Below are 17,424 nucleotides of genomic sequence, written 5' to 3'. Positions count from 1 at the left end.
CAGCTTGAGATTTGCAGGTACTAACATTACCATCCCCAAGTGCAAACAGAAATATCATTTTTAGGTCTACTGAAGTCAACAAATCAGGACAATATCAAACTTAAATCTTTTTTTTTTTTTTTTTTTTTTTTTTTTTCTCCTAGTAGAAACCTTTTGGATAATCCAAGGCAATGGATTTCTAAAATTTCATATGTAATGCAGTTTCTGACAATGTGAATAACAGGCACCACTTTTTAACTTCTTAACTTTTTAACTTTTCCTTGTCTTACCCACAGATGTAGTCAAAGCATTTTATTGTTTATTATTTCTCAAAATAGTTTATCATTTAGATTGAAGAAAAGCAGATAAGCATTTAAGAAACTGAGGATAATGTGAGCCTAGACATCCCCCATCTGCTACAGTTCAGTTTTATTAACTGATTTCTAAAAGACTGAGACACTTCAATAATATTTACGAAAGCCACCCAGCATAGAAGCTCTGAACACATTTTTTCCCCCTTTCAATTTTTTTCCAGATTACTATTAACAACATACAATTAAGTTAAAATTAAAAACTTCTCTGACACAATGATGTTCAAGAACACAATATCTAATTTTGAAGCTAGGGCACTGTAGATAAGCACATACTAGCTGTAGTCAAATGAACTTTAATTAAATCCATGAAAGCAAAAAATTTTTAACCTATTTTTTGAAACAGACATTGGAGTACAATAAGGAGAGAACCAAGCTTCACTTTTCTGCTTAACCCAGTTTCCCATCATTTGAAAGAGATGACAAGAAAGACAGCCCCAGGCCCATTCTGATTTTGATACACAATTATGTGCATACACGCAAGTCTGAGCAATGACATGGTTCCCTTTTCTGCCACCTTCCAGGTTCATGGGTCAGTTTTTAATCCATGCTTTTAAAATGCTTCACTTTTATGGTTGAGTCATAGCCCGGTGTTATTAATATGCAGCAGTCAGCATTTACATTTCCTTAATTTTATTGTAGGATGTTTAAGAAAGAAAAAAAGAAAAATAATAAATACAAGAACCTGAGCTCTTGGATGAAAATGAACACTTTTTTGGGCCAGCTGGTTGCAAGCTTTGTAACAAAAAGGGTGAGGACATGCCAGGGACACCTCCGCCTGCAGCCAGGGCTCCCTCCACCGTGCTCAGAAAAGCACTGGCAAGGCAGCAGGAGCCTCCTCTCCTTGCTGCGGAAATGAGATTCCCTGTCCCTGAGCTCCACAGAATCCCCTTCACGGGCTATAAAGCATACAGGAGGATGTATCACGCAGTTAAGACAGTGAGAGGTATCAGCCCAGCTGGGAACAGAGCTAAGGGGCATAGCATCCCTTCCCCCAGTCCTGTTATTAATAAAGAAATAGAGGTGCAGGGCTCACAGACCACCTTCTCTTGCCAGGGAGTACACTGAAAAACATTAAAAGGACCACCTGGAGAAAATCCCTCCTTCAGTTCCCTCTTTCAAAAGGCAGACTTGAGTTTCTATTCTTATTCAATTTCACCATGTAAACACATCTCGATTGATATACTAAAATTCCTAGCAGTCACCCAAATATTTTTCAACACAGCACAACACGTAGATAAATATTTACCCATTAAAAATATAAACCACTAAACAAGAAAATCCTGATGTGCTCTTTTGCAACAGTAAATCTGTTGCATCAGCTCTGGGACTATTGCAATGCAAGCACAGATAGGCTTGCTTAAATATTCCACAAGCAGAATGCCACATGTGCAACAACAGCCAATTTTCAAGTGCCAATCATAGATTTTTTGTTTACTAATAAAATCAAAATACAAGACTCAGGGAATAGCAGGAGCAAGGTCACCTGATGAACACAGCACAAAATACTGCTTTGCAGTATTAACAGCAGACGTGGCAAAGAGCAATGAAAATAGTAATGCTCTGAGTGAGGGTACACATCTACAACTTCTGCCTTACCATCAAGGAAGTGTGTCTGCTCTTTACTTTTTTTTTTTTTTTTTTTTTTTTTCTCCCAGGGAGAAGGCTGTGAACTTTTGTTTCACATTTAGTTGTGTTTTTATTGAAGAAATACAGATTCTACAAGTATGAGGTTTACACTAAATGCATGCACAGGCTGTTAGTTTCTTAAACAGAAGAGGACCCTGCAAGATGCTGTTGTGTTAGCAGTGATGCAGCCCTCCAGGGAGGCATCTGTGAGCCTGGCTAGAGTCAGTGGTGCAGCCTTTCTCACAGGGGCCTGCCTGCCCCAGCATTTGTGCCAAGCCTTCAACTTATGTAAACTGGCACAGCTTCATTCGTCAGCTGTCTGCACTTGCTGGAACACTCGCCTCCTTGCATGAAAGCAGTCTTCACCTTGTGGCTACTTCCAGGCAGAGCGTGCTACTTCGTAGAGATGATTTCAAGACCACCATCCACAGACCAGTCACTCTTTTTCCTTGAAAACTCACCTGTGTTGTTCTATATTAAATTGCAATAGTACTTCAAAGTCCTAGTTATGTGTCAGCACAATGCTGTATTAAGGATTTGCATATAAGCCCTCTCAAACAAAACCCTACTTCCAGTTTACAATGTGGCCAAAAGATGGGTTTTCTTACAAATTCAAACCTGATGGTCTTGCACTGCAGGTAATAAACTAACTCACTGTGTCAAAAGCTCTCATTTACCAACTGCACTTATCACAAAGGAATCAAAATACAGATATGTGCTGATGCCTATTCACAAATCTACTGAAATTGCAAAGGCAAGTTTGATAGACAGCTGTCTCCTTCCTCATGCACCAACAGCATTTGGCAGAATTAGCCCCAGTAGAAACAAGCCCTTCTCTGCATCCAGTATCCCAATCATCATCAAGTAAGATTTACCTGTGTTATTGAAGGTCGCTTTTCTTTCCCTTTTCTTGCCAGTGTGTCCAGTCCTTTCAGTGAAGAAAATAAACCCTTTTTATTACGGACTCTTTGAGACAGAGACAGGGTACGCTTCCTGAGAGCAGCTTCATCCCTGGAGCAGATCTATTTAAAGACACACAGGCCTTCTTATAGCACTTTCATAAGAGCAAAAGACTAACAGTTATTTCAAACCGAGACATCAAATGAAAGTAACTTCAGTTTATCTCAATGTAATACGCTAACATGCAAGGACAACGATTAAACTTTAAGCACCGACACTTCTTTTGGTATTCAGATGGTGTGGCAGCATAATTATTTGTCATGGGGCAAAATCAGACAGATTGTAAGGAAAGAACTGAGAAAATATTGCTCTGTACAACAGAAGAAATTAACGAACAGACTCAAAGAATGATAATCTACTAGTCAGATGTAAAATTGCTAGAGGAAGAAAGACTCAGAACTGGTAAATACAGGAGATAAATGTGCTATACTATTGTGTTATTAACAAGCAATGACACAAAACACACAGTTAAAAACAGCAGTAAAGAGAAACACATTCTCTGATGAGACTTTGAGGGCTACTGTTCCTTGCAGCAAACAAAGTCCACCCCTCTTTGCAAAGACCAGCCTCTCAGCCCTGTAAAGGATAAAAAGCAGGGGCAAACCTGCTATTGCCATAGTTCACTTGAATCCAACAGGTTGACAACAGCTTACAGTAGCTAAGGAGCTTCCTCATTCTTTGCAAACAGAGGCCGTAGTTTTTAAAAATGACATTTCAGCCTATTCTAAAAACACTTTCTGTTCAGGAAGGTATCAAACTGCTTGTAAAAACTAAAAAATGTTTTAGTTGGTCTGGGACCTCCATAAAAGATCAGCTCAACCCAGAGGGACCAGAGTTACTTGTGGAAATCTTAGTGTTAGTCTCTTTTCACTATAAGTGACTTAGGTCCTATACACTTTAAACTCCTAACTCAACAGGGGTAAAATCACAGTGACAGAATTCCAACACTACGACTTCTTTATATTTACATCTACTTTCATTTATTTATATATATTTTTTTATATGAGTCAAAAGTGCCCGATTTTGGATTCCTTAGGGACCAAAAAAAGTCATGGTCATATCCTCATGGTTTCCAAGTCTGTCTCTGTGAAAGAACATTTTCTGCAGTCAAGAAAGAGACAGAAAGGGTGGGATGGGAACAAGGCCATCTGAACAATGAATGTGGGTGCACCCATGAATTATCCTAGCACAATTCCACATGCAAGTACAACATTAATGAAGGCTTTGTGTAGCACATCCATAAAAAGTACATTCAGACTTACCAATGCATGAAAGGATGAGACAGAGAAAATTCCAAGCCTTCCCAGTGCTAATTTTGAAGGACGACTGGCAGCAGCCAAAAGGCTCTTTGGGTTTGGGAGCTCCCCACCTTGCAAACTGGCTAGGTAACATCGCATTCGGAAAAGGTCCATATTAAATTTTTCCAAGTTCTGTTCCCATTGCTGGATCTGTTTAGATATAAAAAGGGACAATTAGAAGAGGAAAAATGTCTTTGTGGGCTGCACTGAAAATCTGAGCTCTTCCACAAACCCATAGTAAATTACTTTCATCTGGTGGTATATGGATTAGATTAGTTATTCCCTGCCAAAACACATTCAGTCATATTGTGTTACATCAACCCAAAAGATGGCTTGAAATAAAACAAAGCTGGTGGTCTTAAATGCATACTGACAAGATGAACATACCATGAACTTCGGGTAGTTTGATAGCCACAAAAGCAGTTACATAAAAACATAACCCTGTGGTTCATGAGGGCTTTTTTTTTTTTTTTTTCCCTCCTTTTTTGTTTTGGAGATTAGTTTTGTTTCCTTCGTTTTTATGAGCTTAGATTGTATAGCTGCCTGGCTGAAAGCAAGGCTGCGTAGCTACACCAATTCACTACACTAGGTGCAGTAGCTGTGCTGATGGGTTCTGCTCAGGCTTTACCATCTTCCTACGGCCTCTCTATCTGTAAATAGGAGACAATACTGGCAATGTGAGCATGTACAGCTCTTTGTCTGACTAATAGGTTAAGACATGCTTATGCTCAGGCATACTGCAAAAATGAGTTATATATACTCAATACAAATTGCTGGACCAAAAGCAAGAATGAATACATACTCCTTCATGAAATTTTAAAACATATTTAACACGGAGAGATGGAGATGCAACAGACAGGTTTAATCCAATTTTAAGGTAAAGTTAAGAAAGTGAAAAGACCTAAACAAAAACTAGTTGAGTACAGTTCAGAATCAAGATTTGGATGACAGATTTTAAGTATTTGTGTAGATGCACACTCGTTTACACAAACACATAAACACTGCACTGAAGTCAGATTTTGCTTTTGATTTTCCCAATTTACAAATTGGTAGCTGCAGCTAAAATCTGCACCACAGTGTACAACATAGATTAAGATTGATAAATAGTACCAATAAGAACACAACTGTGTTTAATATAGTAGACATTCACACATGAAAAGGCAGAATAAGCATGTACATTAGGTTAATGTACATTACGTTCATGTACATTAGCTGAAGATTGTTAAAATTCCCTGACAATACTCTCCTTCACATATCAGCTCAGATCACTGTAAGCTTGTTGTTAAACAGGTGGTTTAGGGTTGTGGAGAATGTTTATAACTTTTTCTAACATGCATTGCCTTCATACCTTTCACCGACACGCCTTGCCTGTCCCTGTGAGTACAGGACATTATCACCTTAAATTTAGATTAATCAAGGACAAGCGGCTTTATGACTTAGAAAACAAAGTGATAAAAACCATAAAAATATCAGGTGAACTATATCACCTACGGGCTCATCTAGAAGCAAAATCAGTTCAGTTTCCTTATAACGCTGACAAATACCACAAATTACACAAGTGTCTTGCCTCTTACTTTCTACAATGATGAGCGATCAATGAAAGGGCAAGAACTGCCCTTTTTACAAAATGGTGCTAAAGGCATGTACAACTGATAGAGATGTGACCTATTCTGGCTTCCTTACACATGGCCTCACAGACTATAGCATCAGTTATATCTAGCTAAACCTGTGGAAGCAAGAAGTGATCTTATTTGGCAGGGAGGATGCATCTGCAAATATGAAATTACTAGTTACTGTACACTAATAAAAAAAAATCTTTCAAGAAAGAAATGTTAAAAGCAAAATATTGAATTTACAAAAGCTTATAACCAATCAACTCACAAAAATTCAGAGAAAAAAGGACAGAGATATGCACACAATGAAGATGCCTCTTCTAATCTCTCACTACAGACATTCGAAATGTGCATCCTTGCATCCTTTGTGTCCCAGAAAGAACAATCATTTTTTCTTGGATCTATTTGATCACTCTCCTTTACTTTGCATTCTTTTTTTTTTTTTTTTTTTCCCTGTCAGACACTCTTCACCCAATATTTTTCTGCTTGCTAGTACCTTTCGTGTGGGATGATTCCAGAAAGAGGCTTTGTGCCTATCTCTTTCACCATGTTGACAACCAACTAGAATGAGAACATGGTGAACATGGTTGCCAGTTTTTCACAAAGTCAAAAGCTACAAGTTCAGGTGAAGTCTTTCCTTTTGGGATGACACCTCCATAGGTACAGAGCCAAGCCAATTTTGAACACCTCAGGAACAGAGCAAGGCTTCTTCTGGGCACTGCTGGAGTGGAGCATCCTGTTCCCACTGAACATGAATTGAACACATGCATTCCTGTGTTTCTGAGGCTTTCTTCAAGATCCTGATTACACATTTCTACTCAGTTGTACATTCAAATAAAGACAATCTAAGAAGGGGGAGTGAGGTATAACATAAGGACATTCAGAAGAAATAATTAAATTACAGTGTTTATCAGTCATGCAGGATGCTCGTTAATCAGCTCCAAAAGCATCGGTAATCACAATGTTACATTTAATGGCATTAGCAAAAGCTGTAGGCAGGGAATTTCTGGGATTGTCTTGCAGTCTTATCAAAACCAGGGATGTCTGGAACCAATTGGAGACCACGAACCAGTGCCAGCTGCTATTTGTCTAAGCCTTTTAAACTATGATAATTCTTCCTAAAGATTTATATTCTTGAAAACTAAATGGGGGAAGCTCACAAATAAAAAAGCAACAACTTCAAAGTGCAGTATGACCTGGTCCATGAAGTTAATTTACAGTCTGCAGATTAGATGCTGCAATCCTCATTCTACTATTGTGTCAGGAAAATCTCTGACCCACGTGGGAGGACTGCCTGAAAGACAGCTCAAGGACTTAGCTTCATTGTGCACAGATAAGACAAACCTTTTGAAATCTCTTCTAAAGCAAATGGGAAAAAGTGGATGCAGCAGACAGCAATGAGAGTGGGAATGGGTGGCAAACAGCAGTACTAAGTGAGTCCGCAAAGAGATAAGAGATAATGGCCTGAAGTGAGGCGCGCCAAAACAAACAAGCATACATGAAACCGCACCCTGTGTGACCTGCTCAGTTATTACTGCTTGCCTGCGCTGCAGGCTTGAGCATCCAGGGCATCCAAAACCCTTCTCTCTCCCAGTTTCAATCACAGTTGAAAAACCTCTGTATGGACTTCTAGGAAAAGCATTAAAGGAGGTGAAGCAAAAAGGCAAGATGGCATCATCAGAACAGGTAAATTTTATTGCAAGGATGTCTGAGTTTAGTGGCAGAATGAGAGAGCACTGGAGAAAGACAAGGAGGGGCCACCCAAATAAATCTATCAAGGCTAATAGGATCCCTGTAAAGTAGAGATAAAAAGGAGACTATGGCAGAAAGGTAGAAAGTAGTAAAATGTGAGAAGCCCAAAGAGTTAGGGCCATGGATGATTTAGTTTGGGCTATCAGGAGAAGTTAAGGCAAAGAAGCCTGGTGCAGGGACAAGACAGTAATTATGTGGGGATCGCTAAGTGAAAGGGCTCGTGTTGGCAACACAGATTTAGACCAGGCAGGAGATCTTAAGGGTTAACTTACTTTTGGCAGTACTTCAGCAGTAATGATCTTTTTCAGATCATAAATAGTAAATAGTCCTCCAGGCTAGTGAAACAATTGTAAATTAATTACATTTTAAATCATGCAAACAGGTGAGCTAAAGGGGGTTTCTGTTCATTCAATAACTCTGCCAGGTTTGCTCCATGTAAACTCTAAATTGGGAGCTTGGGAAAGCCAAGGGGATACATTCAGAGTAGGCAACTCAGACCAGGGGGTTCCAGCACATGATACAGGATCCATCAAGTACTGCTTAGGAGATTATAAAAAGTGGACAGGGAAGAACAATTCCTATCTTAACAATTCCAAGCTCCTTGCCCATCCCATCCTACAGTGCAAATGGTGTCCTTTGGGAACAGGGAAGGACTCTCCCTCTTTCAAATACACAAAGACAGCCCAATGTAATAAAACCCAAACCAGAATATGAATAGTCAAAAGCTGGAATAGCCAAAAACAGGAATACTTCAAGGAATGGGAGGAAGGAAGGAAGTTGCCTCCTGGACAGCTCACCTGACAACAAAACCAGTTTTCCACTTTGCATTTATTTAAGGTAGCATAAAAGAAAAGACACAGAGGGAGGAGGGTGTTCTCTTAGTGCATAAGCCTTTAAAATTGATTTGATTTAGCAGCAGTTCTTACACTGTACAGAAACATGAGCTCCTCACTGACATAATTCACTATCTATAGAAACAAGAAATGCAGATTTTTCCCCTACAAAACATCTTCTGTCCAGATTGAAAGTGTCTCCACGAGCTGATGTAGGGAACTCTGTGGATTTAAAAGAAACTTCTGCTGCTGTTTTATATGAACAGCTTTTTAACCACATTACAAACAACACCAAACTCTTTGCATTCCAGTCCCCGGTTCTCAGACACAATTCATATTGCACCCATCTGGATAAATGAGTCACTCAGCATCTGGGGACAGGGAAAAGAGTTTTATTGTCATTACTTCCTAAAGAGAACTCGGAGAAGCAAAAATATCACTCTCCCAGAAATTCCATTACTTTAAAGGATACTACAGAGATACTGTTATTACTTTAAGTTCAAAGAAATAAAAATAGAACATAATACAGAGAAATAACAATGATGTGCATTTGGCAATAGCCTTTACTTTTCATTCTGGCTACTGACTTACGAAACAGTTAAAATTTCTTGCAATAACATGACGATAGTTTTATGTTTTGTTTTGTTTTTTGTTGTTTTGGTTGGTTATTTAAATGTCATCTTCCTGATTGTTTTGGATGGACAGAATCGTCATGATTTCTAACCAAAACAGAGAGAAGAAAACCTATTCCCAATACCACTGGTAGCACAAAAGTGCACCCGCACCTACCTAATTTATATTCTCATCAATAATCTGACTGAAACTGGCAGTACTACATGCATGACATGCATGTCTATAGCCAGGGATGTAATTCAGAAAGCCACTGTTTGTTATTATCCAGCTGCCCCTCCCCCAAAAACAGAAGACAAGATCTTCCTGCACACACTCCTACAGCAGCTTCATCCTACAAGTCACTGCTACGCAATTCTACATTCAGAAACAGTTTATTCATTATACTAAACCTTCCTGAAACAAAGATGGAAATTCAGTCTTCGGCCAAACAGTAATTACAACAGCGAGGAGAAAGGAGATGATCTTCCTTAACTTTCCTGGCTGCCTATTTACTTCATTCCTTAGTGACAGGCTACTACCAAAAGAGAAGGATTTTACTAATAACGCAGAGAGGGACCATCCCACACTGAAGTGTAACACCCGAAAAGAACTGAATCTCTCAGAAAGCAGAGCTCTGCTCTAGCCAGTTCAAAGACCACCCAAACTGAAGATCTGTTATAACAAGTTTAGATCATGTTTTTCAGTTTAGGAGGGTATGGAAAAAAGAAAACTAACTACTTATTGCAATTAAATTTGAATTTGTATGTGGCAAAACTGGCAAGTGCTAGTAAAGTTCCCTGAAAAGATTCTCTTTGAGTTGTTATTGTGACTTTTCACCTAATGTTGGACAATATTTCATAAGATGCTTTGGAGAAAATGAAGACATACAACTTGGTCTTCTGAGGGAAGCCTGTAGACTAAAATTCCTGAAACTATTCCAGTTGTCTTCCTGTGCTCATTAGCGAGAGGAAAAAGAAATAGGCACATTTTAAACAAAATGTAATGGGGTCATGTCCTGTGTAAAAGGCCAAAAACCGCCACAAGCAAAAGAAGAAAGGTACCAATGGATCTAATGGCTATCCAGAACAAACAGAACATCACCTTAAAGATCTTTTTATTTTGCTTTTTATAGTAACAGATAAACTACTTTTGGTTGCAGGACACATACGAAAACTTCCATAAAAATCATCTCCAACCATATGCCTGTTCTTCTCATTAATGCCTCATCATTTCAGTGCCTGCAAGTAAATAGCTCTGTTCCTAACCCATCTGATAAGTAAGTTAAGTATCATGCACACAGAAAATATGAATCACATCAGAAAACTCTGAATAGCTTGGAAAACATGATTATACCAATATATTAAAATTTGAAGAGAAAAGCCCAGAATGCTTTCAAGCAACCATTATTCATATTACTGTACTAAAATGAGACAATAGAATAGGCTTATGTACCAAGTACATAAAGAAATACACTCAGAGCTGCTGTGCCCTCACTGTGAGGCTGATTTTCCATCCCATTAAAAACAGTTCTACAGGCAAAGACAGCCCTGCTTTTGACTTAATGTGTACTATTTTGTTAAAAAAGCTCCAAATAAATGCTAATAATCCCTTTTGCTAACTTCAATGGCAGTTAGACAGGGCTCCATATTCACAGCAAACACTGTGATTTTTCTACCAGGTTAAACAGCTAGGTAAGCTAACGTTTTTTTTTTTTTTAAAGACAGACTCCATGGGCTTTGAATTCATTCTCAGTGCCATGGGATTTTCCAACTTGCTACCTTTTGTCTTACTCTCTTTGTCTTGCAGGAGAAGTCACACCCTGGATAACAGCACTACCACCAACATATTTATTGCATACAGTAATATAAACATACATGGTCATGGTTCGCACAGGCAGACTTGGGATTTCCAGCCACGTGGCCAGTGGCCTAGTGGGAGTAGTTACTGTATGTACACTGCTTTCACTGATCTCTTCTAAACTGCCCAACAATACTGATTGCTATACAAATGGCTGCCACTTTCTCATACACTGCTCTTAAGTCTATTATTATACTGGAACAGTGAGCCTGGAAGGAGGGAATTCCTGATCTAGGCTGCAAGGCTGAAGACATTTCTTAACCAGTTTGATAGCATCATGTTTATAAAACAGTCGTTTCTCTAGAGAATAAACCTTTTCATTCTAAATTTTTTTTGCCAGCCTGCAAATCCACCCACTTGCTGGACACCAAATAAAAGAAACACGTGCGTACATTTATGTACATAGAGCAATTTTAGAAGTCCACATTTCCTTACTGCAACTGCCTTTCAGGTGATTGTAACTGAAACTAGAAAAGGTTTTGCATACTTGTAAAGCCTTGTGAATTACTAAGTCTTCAGCAGAGAAGTACTGGTTTTAAATCAATACAGATGTGAAAGAAAATAGAAACGTAGGGTTGTGTGGTTGTTTTTTTGAGGAAGAGGAAGGAAAGAGAGAAAGGATTTAGAAATCACAATTTCTGATATAATTCCCCAGAGAAAATAAATATTGTGCCTCATCTTTTTACACAAAAACCACCATCGTCCCTCTGAAGTCAATCATATTATTTCCTCTGACTTCCCAAAACATATCACTAGTAAAGTTATCTTGAACAGGATGTATACAATATGCTTCAGTCATAACTCCTACATGATTGAAAACACCACCAAACTTAGAGGAAACAAACCCAAGAATTTATATCCCTTTTGCTTCTAAATGTAGGCAAAAGACAACTAAACAACCACAGCTCTAAACAACTGAGCTACATATATGCAAACTTCTCCCTCAGGAATAATGCTTTTTCAAAACTGTTAGCTTAGTAAGTATATAACTTACTTACTAATTATATCAAGATTTTTTTGTTGTTTGTTTTCAAAAAACCATCCCTGAGACATTAAATCAAAAGATTAGGAAACCAAGTTATCTACTGACTTTTCTCTAAAATGACTTTGCCAACAAATCTTCAGCAATTGTAAGGAGAGATTTTAAAGAGATCAAAGGCTTCAAGAATGGACAAAATGCTCATTATAAATTTATTGTTTGCTAATGAGTGGATGCTTGCAAACAATCCATCTCACTCTTTGTCTAACTGCTTTGCCCCCAATCAATGTTTTGCGAAATTAACACCCAGAAGATTAGCAGGAATAAATCTTCTGCAGCCCTAGTGATGGATTGCAGTTATAGCAGAATGCAGCCAACTTCTTCCAAGGACTGAACTGGAAAACAATGTCAGTTGTTCAAGGACAGAACATATAATTAGCAGAAATTAAGAGACCATCATTAATACTGTTCAGCTGACTCCAAATAAACTACTAGCATCAGTACGTTGTGGGTGGGCAAATTAAGCTGCTATACATAAGGATTTTTCTTCAGTGCGTCACATATGATGGGCCATATTAACCACTAGAGCATCTCTAGAAATCTGTATATACTTATAGATCTCAAAACCTACAGCAATTAAAGGATGCCTAGTTCATCCTCCATTCAGATCACTGGGCTCTGGGCCATAAAACAAAGTGACATGGAAATTATGAACACTCTAAGAACTTATGAACTCTTATGAACACCACATATCCCTACACACACCTGCATACCTTCTGAACTCTGCTCATATCGCTTCAGACTGAAGTGTTCTACAAAGAGCTTGATAATGAAGTCAGTATCAGTCAGTCTGCCCTTGGTCAAGTTCAAACCAGTAAAATAAGAATTGTAAATAACACAAGCATCAACTTCATGAAAGTAAGTGTTTCACCAACCAAAGTAACATAATTATGCTGTATGGAATCAAAGGAAACAAACTCTGGTTGCTACCCAAGAGTCCTTAATGTGCAGCTTGAAGTAATGCTAGAGAAATAGCTACTCTGACTGAGAAGGCAGAGCTCTCAAATGATCTAAAATTATCAGATGTCTTTTGTTAATGGCCTAATAAAATCAAAGATACAGCAACTTCAATCCACAAACCTATTAGGCTGAGCTACTAGACAAGCTTAGTACACAGAAGAGGCCCTGGGCAGTGAAGCCTTTGCCCAGACACTGAGCATGCATAATTGAAGCATCGTGTGACAGTTGCTGCCTGCAAATCTGTGAGCATGGACAAGATGTCAAAATCTCAAAACGTACTTCCATAAGGTATCACTGGAGGGATTCCTGGTTCTCTTGCTGGAACTGGGAGCAGAGTAAGGCTTCATGTCTTATGCACCACTGCACAGACAATAACGTAACTGTTTTAACTGAAGAACAGTTTTAGCTGTTCATCAATCTGCCTGGTCTTAAGCATGGCTTGGCTGGAATCCCAAGACACACACAGACCAAGAAAACTAAATTTCAAGGGGGAAAGAGGGGCTCCAGTTTTCATTTTAGAAACAAACTTTAGTGGTGAACCTTCCTCAGCACTAAGCTGCTGCTTTAGCCAAGATTCAAGTATTCCTAACACCATCATACAAAACTGTGATCAGAATAACACATTAGGCATCCAAAAGCTATTTACAGGGGGAGGCACCTTATGATTCAGCTCAATTCCTGCTGCAGTGAAACAAAATTAGCCTGGTTACAAGCTTGGATGAAAACATTTTTGTCTGTTCCAGCCACAGGTGAAGGTTTTGGCTGGAAGGCATTAGTTCTCCCAAGCTAAGCACCAATTGTCCTGGGCTTACACAGAGACAAATGATTCCCAGTACACAACCAGAGAGTGTTACAAGAAGTGCTGTTAGTGACTAGCTGCACCCCTTTCCTTTGAATTGATACTGGAATATTGCTCCAGAGACTGCCAGTGGTATTATTGGAGGAGCTTTTCTCCCCCAGGATGGAAAGCTCTGATCTTGACTTCCGGTTCTCATTTAGACACCTCTGGGGCTATTTAAGAACCCAGAGGATCTCTGACCTTTTAGTCATGGCTAAATTTCAACTGAAGCACGTTGTTTTGTCTGCCATAGTCCTTCCAATTTCATTTGGATAAAGCACACTTCACATCCCATCTAAAGGTGTCAAAAGGTATTGCTATGTACCTATACTAAAATCTTTACATTTTTCATGGAAGATGCTATATATTCTGTGGTATGCTACATAACATCCAGATATTATTAATAGCTAGGCATATCATAAAACAGAGAGGTGAAAATTAAATACATTTTTTCTGGAAGTGAAAAGAAATAGCTTTGTGCTCATAAAACAGACCGATCTGATCCTCAGCTTTGAGTGCTGGCCTACTCCATGAGCTGCTCTAGATTGTTGTAGAAACCTGGCAATAGTTATGAATACCATACCATGCCAGCTATGCCCAAGACAATTGCTCTCAGGCCTAGAAAGCATCAATAGTAGGGGGCCAAAGCAAGGAATGGCGATAAATATGCTACTGCAGTAATAGTCTGTAGCAGAAACAAACCGCGCTGTTTCCAATACCTGATTCTCTATGGCCTTCCTGTTTTTTGGATCACTAACAATTGAGAGCTGCAACTCTGCCATCTTTTTCATCTTACTGTCCATGTCAATCTTCTGGAAGAGACTCTTGGTCTGATTTTTCAGCAGCCGAATGGTGTCCTCTTTCCCAAGCTTCTTCGCAAAGAGGGAAGCACAGGCTGAATGTATGGCAGTAACCCAGTTTTCCAGATCTGTCTGGCTTGTCGCCTGTGAACAAACCAGAGGGGCAACATTACGACCAGACAAGAGAAAATCAAAATGAATCTGCAACTCTAGGATGCAAATTGCTTGACAGGTTCACTGAGATCTCAAGCACTTTATCTCAAAACTTCTCAAGTAAGGTTTTACCTTTAAAACTATGCAAAATAAAGGAACTGTGAGTTTTTTTCTGCACTGTCATAACTTGTCCCCAGCCTTCAGCTTCTGCTTCTTAGACCTTCAAGGTCTGAGGGCTCTTGTGGGAGTGCAACAGAGCTCACGAGCTGTGGACAAGATGTGACTTGCATCCTCTATCCCTCCAATTAATTAAGGTAAAAACCAACACATTTCAAAGATAAACCTCCTGTTGTGGAGGTAACATAGCAACAGGGATGATTTTAAAAGTAAGGTCTGAGGAGAGGTGTTTGCTTACTTAAAAAATGCCAAATTAGTGGAACACAGCATAGCAAGGCAAGGAGAATACATCTGCACAAAGTGTCTCCAGAGATATTTACAAGTGTGCCTATGAATCAACATGTTTTTATGTAGGCGGTTCCACATAATACTGTTCTTTATTAACATTTCCAGTGCTGCAGTTAAGCAGCCAAGGTCTTTAGACTATTTTTAACCTTATTTTGAATGTCTCACTCAAGTAAACTCTCTGAAGCCAGCAGACTTAGGGTTGAGTCCATTATTCTGTAAAGGCAGAATGCTGACAGACCTGAAGCCATTTGATAACACAGGTGATTTTCTGGAAGCTTGTGACAACTAGGGATCAGAAGTGTCTTGCTTATTTGTGATCTCTGTTCTCTCTGTTTCTGAATAGTAATTGTCTGAGACAACTGGTGTAATACCATATACCTGAAGTCATATCATACACTTAAATCAATATTATAGTAGTGTACTCTAATAGTGTAACTATATTATTAATTTTAAGTCACAGGTACAGACGTGATGTGTGCATGTGTATGCATATACATAGTCACACACATGCACGTGCATACTCACAGACACATCCTAAAACGGAAACAATCACAGTATGCATGCTGTTACCTGAAACAGGTAGACATCTCCAAAAGAATTGCTGAGACAGAACACATTTTCTTTCTTGGGGTGCTCTGGAACAGACTGTACTATACTGTCTTCTGCAAACAGGGCGTATCGAGGCAAACTGCTCTGCTCCATCGAATTCCTTCCATAGGTCTCATAGAACAGCAGAGTACAACCTTTGTAGTTCAGAGGGACAAAAAATGTAAAGAGAAAATAAGTTGGATGTCCCATTCAAGTTCTCTTACATTAATATTTCTGTGAATTAAAATTCCCAATGACAGGGAATGTTAGTTACCCTCTTTTGAGCTAGAAAAATAAGGAGGATCTTCTAAACTGGGAAACAGGAGAAGTTAATGTTGAATTTGCCAATGAAAAGTTAGAACAGAAATCTAATAGAGATGTAACAATAATGCAGGACTGAAGAAAACAAAAACAAAAACAAAAACAAAACAAAACACCAGGATAGCTCAGTAAACTCAGGCTATTAAAATATTTAAGCATGTAGAAAAATTCCTGCTTAGTTAAATCAGCTTTTGTGTTCTGTTATTATTTAAGGGAACCAACTCTCAACAGTTGTTAAAGGAATCTTTGTAGAAACCTTTGTCTTCCAAAAACATGCTAAGTGAATAAACTTCTCAAATTTAAACTGGGCTTCCTTCGCAAACTGGGGATTTAGACTATGAACATTACCTGGATAATTTAAAACAGTTTAAAAGGGTTGAGTTTGATCATGTTCAGTCTCATAGATGGTATAATATGTAAGATATGAGACTTGCATCCACAAAGTAAATTTCATCCTTGACGACAACAATCAGAGATGCAACAAGAGAAACAACTTCTGGAGGACAGCAGAGCAGCCTTGAACCCAGTTCCCAAAAGTACGATGACATTGCTTTTGGCAATGAAGCTCACTTAACAGGGGCCTGTCTCTCCTACATCCCTTGTCAGCCATTCATTCCTGCCTCATGTTGCAACCTACTGTCCTCTGAGATGTGTTGATTTACCTGCTGATGGAAGTCATAGTCTGAAGTGTATACTAAAATCATCTATTTAAAAATTATCTTGTATTTCTGAAGAATTTCATAGCCTATTTATGCATCTAGAAAAAAGATGTAAATACACCTCACTTCCATACCTGGGAAACAGCAGCTGAAAAATAGATTTTATTTATGATTCAATTTGATTTCTTTATTTTTAAGTAATAAAAACGATTTGATTTTATATATTTATTTTAATTCATAAGATTGATTAATTACTGTGACTGGATGTTTAACCTGGAAGAAGTAAGAGCAGATGTTACAAATACAAAACAAAACTGAGGATAACCTAAGCAGTTAGGAAAAATCTGAGGTTGGTGGTAGACTCCAGCAACTATATTCTTCTCCAAAAGATATGCTTGAATTCATTCAGGAATTAATTTAGGGAAGACCTACGGCCACATTACACAGTGAGTCAGAGTAAATGATTGCAATGGTCCCCTAGGGACCAGAAATCCATGAATACATTACTGTTGTAACCCCTATACATATTCAGTAGAAGACTTGAAACTCAGCCAATACAAGGATTGAGTTTGCTAGGGCTACACCATTGTTATTTCTCTGGTCTGCTTTTTCTTGTTGTTGTTTTTCCTTCAAATTGAAGAGGCAGCACAACACAAGGCAACACCAAAACTTAAACAAATATACCTAGGCAGTGTGT

At 38.6% G+C, this 17,424-nt stretch overlaps 1 protein-coding gene across 2 annotated transcripts in view; it reads right to left on the bottom strand.

Annotated features, from left to right (window-relative positions):
• Positions 1-17,424, bottom strand: part of TIAM2 (TIAM Rac1 associated GEF 2) — an 89,821-nt gene that overhangs the window by 60,085 nt on the left and 12,312 nt on the right. For both annotated transcript variants that reach the window (XM_084515836.1, XM_084515837.1), the window contains exons 4-7: positions 15,730-15,902; positions 14,461-14,685; positions 4,202-4,387; positions 2,855-3,001 (exon numbers count right to left, since the gene is read on the bottom strand). In XM_084515836.1, coding sequence (XP_084371962.1) covers positions 2,855-3,001; positions 4,202-4,387; positions 14,461-14,685; positions 15,730-15,902 — 731 coding nt within the window. The remainder of the gene's footprint in view (positions 1-2,854; positions 3,002-4,201; positions 4,388-14,460; positions 14,686-15,729; positions 15,903-17,424) is intronic.

Source organism: Aythya ferina, assembly GCF_964211825.1.
Source record: "Aythya ferina genome assembly, chromosome: 3".
Classification (NCBI taxonomy): domain Eukaryota; kingdom Metazoa; phylum Chordata; class Aves; order Anseriformes; family Anatidae; genus Aythya; species Aythya ferina.
The sequence above is the reverse complement of the archived record's forward strand: the minus strand, read 5'-3'. Positions and strand labels throughout refer to the sequence as shown.